Source organism: Penaeus vannamei, chromosome 4, assembly GCF_042767895.1.
Source record: "Penaeus vannamei isolate JL-2024 chromosome 4, ASM4276789v1, whole genome shotgun sequence".
NCBI classification, from domain to species: domain Eukaryota; kingdom Metazoa; phylum Arthropoda; class Malacostraca; order Decapoda; family Penaeidae; genus Penaeus; species Penaeus vannamei.
The window spans coordinates 18,400,259-18,408,298 of record NC_091552.1 but is presented as its reverse complement, the minus strand read 5'-3'; the positions used below and the strand labels follow the sequence as shown (position 1 = coordinate 18,408,298).

At 36.3% G+C, this 8,040-nt stretch overlaps 2 protein-coding genes across 2 annotated transcripts; both read right to left on the bottom strand.

The window, feature by feature from the left end:
• Positions 1–1,431: 1,431 nt before the first annotated feature.
• On the bottom strand, positions 1,432–3,442 carry LOC113828998 (uncharacterized). Its single transcript, XM_070118547.1, has 2 exons — positions 3,285–3,442; positions 1,432–2,260 (listed from the first exon to the last, which is right to left on the bottom strand). Exons 1-2 carry the CDS (start codon positions 3,315–3,317, stop codon positions 1,502–1,504), a joined length of 792 nt encoding a protein of 263 aa, XP_069974648.1. The 5' UTR covers positions 3,318–3,442; the 3' UTR covers positions 1,432–1,501.
• Positions 3,443–5,567: 2,125 nt separating this feature from the next.
• LOC113802192 (uncharacterized) lies at positions 5,568–7,568 on the bottom strand. The gene is made up of 2 exons (XM_070118537.1): positions 7,522–7,568; positions 5,568–6,390 (listed from the first exon to the last, which is right to left on the bottom strand). Exon 2 carries the CDS (start codon positions 6,388–6,390, stop codon positions 5,632–5,634), a length of 759 nt encoding a protein of 252 aa, XP_069974638.1. The 5' UTR covers positions 7,522–7,568; the 3' UTR covers positions 5,568–5,631.
• Positions 7,569–8,040: the final 472 nt, after the last annotated feature.

Sequence of the window (8,040 nt, the reverse complement as noted above, 5' to 3'; positions counted from 1 at the left end):
GGTGTTGTTGGAGAACATGTCGACGATAAGGTCCTCCTCTGGCGTGAGGCTGGAGTGACTCCTCGTCTGGAGGTGGCAGAGCATCTTGATATCATTATCATTAATTTCATCATAATCCTTATTATCAATAGTAGCATTAGTATTAGCAGTATTCTATTCATTATTATTATTATTATTATTTCTATTATTATTATAATTTCTATTATTAAGATTTTATTACTATCACTATCATTATTATCATTATCTTAATGGTTATTATTATTAATGCTATTATCATTATCACTATTATTGATATCATTATCACTATTATCGTGGTTATTATCATCGTTATTATAATTGTTCATTATAATCACTATTATCATCATTGCTATTATCATTATCATTAATATCATTATCATTATTATTATCGTCACTAATCAGTATGGTTATTATCATTTCTGATAACATTGTTTATATTATCATTACCATTATCAATGTTGTTATCATAACTATGCATATAATTATCATTATTGTTATCGTTATCAACTTATAATTACGAGTATTAATATTATAATGATCAAAATAATAATGATAAAAATATTAACTGTCATCATTATCATATTCATTTTCATTATTACCCTTATCAATGGCATCATCATAATAATTTTTGTTGTCATCATTTTTATTATGATACTTTTTATCGTTATGATCTTTTTTTTATTATCATATTATTATCATCATTTCATTATCAGTATTGTTATCATTTTCATGATCATGAAACTTATGATTACCATTGATATACTTATGAATATCATTGTTATTATTGTTAATATTATTGCTTTCATTATTATTATCATTATTACCATGTCTTTATTATCATTATTCTTATCATTGTTACCGTTATCATAATTATCATTATTATTGCCAATCTGCTATGATCATTTTATTAATACCATCATTATATATGTATATGTGTACATATATATTTGAATATATATCCATTTGTGTATATGTATATATTACATAAACGAATGGAATAAACGTTCGTTAGGGGGAAGCCAAATGCCTTCCCAATCACAGCACAAACAGGTAAGTGCTTGTTCCTGCTGCTAGTTGAATTTGCAATTGTGTAATTGCCTTTACCATTACGGTATTGTAAAGCTGTTTGCGTGAATAATAATGCCTGCACACACACACACACACACATATATAAACACTGAATACACTTACAAGCCTACCAATCTACACGTAAAGACACGTGGACAAACACCATTTTACATATACACTCTTTCTCTTTCTTCCTTTTACCTTCTACTTTTAATTTTTTTTCTCTCTCCCACATACTCATTCGCGGCCATAGCTACACACATATAAACATGAGTTTTGCTACGAGTAGTTCATTATGCGAATATATACATTATGAAATGACAGGATACCAAGAATAACAACTGCTTCGGTAATTCATTTATTTGAAGATATTGTCCTTATGAATAGCTATCGATCTTAGTTAATAACATATTGTTTATTCCATAATTAGGGACACCAGTTCTTCCATGGACATTTTGTCATTTCGGGGCAACTCATCATCTTCGTCAAAGATTTGTTGTTCCTGTCGAGGCTCCTCATCGACAGGCCGTTCTTCGCCCACGGGTTGTTCCATGGGCGGCGTGGCACTGAAGTCCTCCTCGCGTTCAACGTCTTCTCGGAAGAGGTCAGAGGCGCAACCCCACACTCTCCGAAGGAGGCCGCTCAGCTGCTGTTCGCTGAGGGAACATTTGGGGAACAGCTTGTTGCAGACGGACGGGTCGCGGGTCTTTGTGCCGACGTCCGTGGCGTAGACGAAGGCGGCGTTGTAGGAGGACATGGTCTCAGTGTTGTTGGAGAACATGTCGACGATGAGGTCCTCCTCTGGCGTGAGGCTGGAGTGACTCCTCGTCTGGAGGTTGCAGAGCATCTTGAGGATGCAGCCGTCGGGGTCGAGGTGCCCCACGGTTGACAGGAGCATGTTCTTGCCTTCATCGGCGTCTTGTTCGGTGTCGGGGTCGACGGAACGGCCGTAGCGATAGTGTCTTCTCCCGCTATAACCTCCGAGATATCGAGAACGGCCGTGATAGTGCCGTCTGTTGTACCGCTGATGACGCCCTACCGCGTAATCTACCAGCGCCGCGCCCTTCAGAATCGCCAAGCCACCCACTACGCCACCAACGGACAGAGAGGCTTCGCAGGACATAACGGCCCAAGACACCAGCAGGATCGCCAAAGGGAGGTTTCGTGAGTGCATCTGCCGAAGGAGAATGGTGTTTATTGCGTCTCATTTTTAAGCATCAGCACCTGTGGGTGCATTTGTATGTGTGCAAATTGTAAAAGTATCAAAACAGAATACATTATAATCATATATAATAATTGTCACCATAGTGATAATATTGCTAATGATTTACATTAAGCCCCACGCACACTAGTTATATCTTTATTATCAGTGTCAGCATATTGATAATATCGATAAGAATTGTATAATAGTTATAAGGTATTAACGGCAGCGACTATGCAATTAAGTTGGTATAACCACTGGAAGTTTGTATATATATACTATTTAATAAATCCATGTATCAATATATAAGCTGTCGTTTAACTTGACAACTGAGACGAGCTGATGTTGTCACAACTGACCTGAACTGAGATTTCTTGGCAAAATGACACAGATTGACACAAGTGACACTTTTTCGAAGTGAATAATTGGATGTAGATTGGATTATAAGTATATGCAACTAACTGACACTTGCAAATCTTCCATGGATTCTTCATGAGTGAAAGTATAATTTCATTTATTTGAAACTATATGGCGGAAGGTAAATCGCCGAATGATCGTCCAAGTCACGTTTGGACAAAGACTTAGGGGTCAATTTCTGAAGACACGAAGGGATATATATATACATACATGTATGTATCCATATATATATACATAAATATATATATATATATATATATATATATATATATATACATATGTATGTATATGTATATATACACGTTTGTGTGTCTATATATACGAGTACTTACGTATATATATGCATATATAGACACACACACACACACACACACACACACACACACACATACACACACACACACACACATATATATATATATATATATATATATATATATATATATATATATATATATATATATATATATATATGTGTGTGTGTGTGTGTGTGTGTGTGTGTGTGTGTGTGTGTGTGAACACGGAAATTAACAAGTTTCCTGAGACTTTAAATAACGCACACGATGACGGTCGTTCCTACCTTGACTTTGGGACAACACCGCAAGAACTGCATAGAATTGCGCCTGAGTGTCCCATTATATACTCTGCGCTCGACGCTGACACAGACAGGGAGATGGAAGGAGGGGGAGGGTGGGGGTCGGAACGCCTAGTTAATCCTTCTCTTGTCCCCCCTTCTTCCTCTCTTCCTCTTCCCTCTGCTTCCCCTCCCCATTCTCTCTCCCTGAAGCTCCCTTGGAAACTCGCAATGAACGGATAATTAATATGCTAGGAGTAATTATCATTAATGTCATTATTACCGATGCTGTTATTATGTTTATCAGTTATATTCTCGTTATTATCACTACCATCATTACTACTACTACTACCATTATGAATGGAAAAAAAACTCTGTCTTGTTGATACTTCTGGTAGAAAACCCACACTGCACAAACGGAATTTATTGAAGCGAGTGAGACAACAGGTCGAAGGACGATTCCGAACTGTTGACTAATCAGTAAATCTGGCATGTGCATTGTTGTTTTTTCTACCACTACTACCATCACTGATATTATCGTTATATCTATTATTATTATTATTATTATTACTGTTTTGATTAAGATTATCATTACCATGAACATTTTTCATGATTGTTAACATTGCTACAGCTACTATTATCATTATTATCACTTTATTGTTACCATTACCATATTCTCTTTTAGCGTTACCGATCTTATTTTCATTGTTGCTATTGATAATTTTTATTTATTTTACCTTTATCATTATCGTTGATATTATCATTATCACTAATATTATATTCCTTATCATTGCTTTTGTTATTATCTTTATTGTCATCATTAATATCATTACTACTATCACTATTACTATTATTATCATTATCCTTATTGCTATTGTATTTTTCAGTTTGTATTATTATTACTATTAGTATGATCATCATCATTACAATATCATCATTATTATCATTATTGTTATTACTATTGATATCATTATCATTATTACCATTTTTATTAACAATTTCATTATTATCGTTATGAATAATAGCATTAGTATCAGTATTAGCAGCGTTCTATTCATCATTTTCATCTTTTTATTGTTATCATTATCAACTCTTACATTATCATTATTATTATTATCATATTTATTTTCATTATAGTTATTTTTGTTCTTATTATCATAATTCTTCTTCTTATCATCATTATTATTACCATCATTATTGTTATCATTATTATTGTTATCAATATTATTATCATTATCAGTATCATCGTGGGTATCATCATCGTTATTATTATCATTGTTCATTATAATCATTATTATCATCATTGTTATCATTAAAATCATTATCATTATCATCAATATTATTATGATCACTATCAGTATGGTTATTGTTATTTCCATCAACATTGTTATTATCATTACCATTATCATCATGTTTATAATTTTTGTTATTATTATCGTTATCCTATTATTATTATGAGTACTAAATGTTGGAAGAATCAAAATAATAATGATAATAATATCTATCATTATCATTATTATATTCATTTTCATTATTACAGGTATCAATGACATGATTCATCATAATCATTTTTTGTTGTCATCATTTTTGTTATGATAATTTTTATCGTTATGATTATCTTTTACTAACATATCATTTCATTATTAGTATTGTTATTTTCATGATCATTATTAATGTTTTATCATTATCCTCATTATTTCTACCATTATCATAAATACCATTATTATTGCCAATCTGTTATGATCATTTTATTATTATAATTTTTATCATTTTCATCTCGTTTATTCCTTCATTATCTATCATATACGTGCATATATATTTGCATATATATCCATATGTATATATGTATATATTACATAAACGAATGGAATAAACGTTCGTTAGGGGGAAGCCAAAAGCCTTCCCAATCGCAGCACAAACAGGTAAGTGCTTATTCCTTCTGCCAGTTAAAATCGCTATTGTGCGTAATTGACTTTATCATCACGGTATGGGAAAGCTGTTGGCGCGAATAATAATGCCTGCACACACACACACACACACATATATAAACACTGAATACACCTACAAACATACCAACCTACATGCAAAGACACGTGGACAAACACCCTCTTACATATACACTCTTTCTCTCTCTTCCTTTTACCTTCTACGTTTCATTTTTTCTCTCTCCCACATACTCATTCGCGGCCATAGCTAAACATATATACATGGGTTTTGTTACAAGTACTTCATTATGCGAATATATACATTTAAAAATTACAGGATACCAAGAATAACAACTGCTTCGGTAATTCATTTATTTGAAGATATTGTCCTTATGAATAGCTATCGATCTTAGTTAATAACATATTGTTTATTCCATAATTAGGGACACCAGTTCTTCCATGGACATTTTGTCATTTCGGGGCAATTCATCATCTTCGTCAAAGATTTGTTGTTCCTGTCGAGGCTCCTCATCGACAGGTCTTTCCTCGCCCATGAGTTGTTCCATGGGCGGCGTGGCACTGAAGTCCTCCTCGCGTTCAACGTCTTCTCGGAAGAGGTCAGAGGCGCAGCCCCACACTCTCCGAAGGAGGCCGCTCAGCTGCTGTTCGCTGAGGGAACATTTGGGGAACAGCTTATTGCAGACGGACGGGTCGCGGGTCTTTGTGCCGACGTCCGTGGCGTAGACGAAGGCGGCGTTGTAGGAGGACATGGTCTCAGTGTTGTTGGAGAACATGTCGACGAGGAGGTCCTCCTCTGGCGTGAGGCTGGAGGGACTCCTCGTCTGGAGGTTGCAGAGCATCTTGAGGATGCAGCCGTCGGGGTCGAGTTGCCCCACGGTGGACAGGAGCATGTTCTTGCCTTCATCGGCGTCTTGTTCGGTGTCGGGGTCGACGGAACGGCCGTAGCGATAGTGTCTTCTCCCGCTATAACCTCCGTGATATCGAGGACGGCCGTGATAGTGCCGTCTGTTGTATCGCCGGTGACGCCCTACCGCGTAATCGACCAGCGCCGCGCCCTTCAGAATCGACATGCCACCCACTAAGCCACCAACGGACAGAGAGGCTTCGCAGGACACAACGGCCCAAGACACCAGCAGGATCGCCAAAGGGAGGTTTCGTGCGTTCATCTGCCGAAGGAGAGTGATAGTGTTTGTTACGTCTCATTTTTAAGCATTAACGCCTGTGGGTGCATTTGTACATGTGCAAGTTCATTGGTGTGGATTTGCACGTGTGTGAATGTAAGAAATACGATTTGTTTGCGATGATGGTGGTAATGATAATGATAAAGATGGAAATCAAGAGTTATAATGGTAACAGTCCTTATTATTATTATGATATTATAAAGGTAATAATGATATTATAAAGGCACATTGATAATATTGATAATAACTATGATGAAAATGATCAGCAGTAGCGAACATGGAAATAAACTGATTTAAAAACTGAATGTTTGTTTTACCTTAAAACACAATACTTAAAGTCCATTAACACGAGCTACCTTGGAATCCGTTATGAAATCAGGAGTAAGTTTGTTCGCGACAAATACTATGCTTGAACGGAACAGGAATGGTCAAGGAGCTGGGCTTACGAGCCAAGAATCATGGTCACATGGTTCTCTACATTTAACGTCCTTTGCTTGGCTGAATACGTGATTAAATACAAGTCAAGAAGTGCCCACTAGCATTCCATTAATGTTAAAAGTCCATATGGCAGACTCCACAATGAAAAATATTTCTCATCTGTATTTGTAAACGATATACACGTCACCTACTCTACCGTAGCGTTTGTGCGCCACACGAAGAATGCAAATTCCGTTGAAATTTCTTCATAGATTACTTGACACAACTGACACATGTTAACGTAAACGACGCATGACTGACGTGTCTTGACAAAAGTAACACCAAATGACACAACTGTAAATGCATCCTACTAATGCATATATACATAGTTTCCATGGCTTCTCCATGAGTGCAAGTATAATTTTATCTGCTTAACATTATGACCAAATGTGGCGAAAGGTAAATGTCCACAAAATCGTCCAAATCGCGTTTGAGGACGAAGACTTAGCGGTCGATTCCTAAAGGCACGAAGGGACATCTACGTCAACTTGCAAATGGTTCAAAGTTGATTATATATATATATATATATATATATATATATATATATATATATATATATATTTGTGTGTGTGCGAGCTCGAAAGGTCCCTCCTCCCTGAAGCGTTAAAAAGCGCACAAGATGGCTACAATTGGTCTTACTTTGCCTCCGGGACTACACCGCAAGAACTGCTTAGAATCGAGCCTCAGTGTCCCATTATATACTCTGTGCTCGACGCTTACACAGGGAGGGAAATGGAAGGCGTGGTGGGGGCGGGAGGGGGTTCTCGAAACTCCTAGTTAATCCTTCTCTTACTCCTTCCTCCTTCCTCTATCCCTCTCCCTTCTCTTCCCCCCTCTCCCGGCGCCTTTGTAAACTTACACTGGAGAATTATCAAGGAATGCAGTTGGTGGGGGAGGGGGAGGGGGGGGGGGAGGGCGCGAGAGGGAAAGGGGAAAACTAATTATTTGCTTTTGCGGTTTGAGTAAATTATGGTACTGGAATGAGTTTATACGAAAAGGTGTTCTAAAAATAGGTCTATTTTTGTAATAATTTGTATAAGGGAATGTTATCAGTGCTATTATCTTCATTGCCATTATTATTTTTGTTGTTATTATTGTTACTATTGCTATCAATATTATTGTCATTATTGCTATATTGTTTCGATATTTTTTATTATT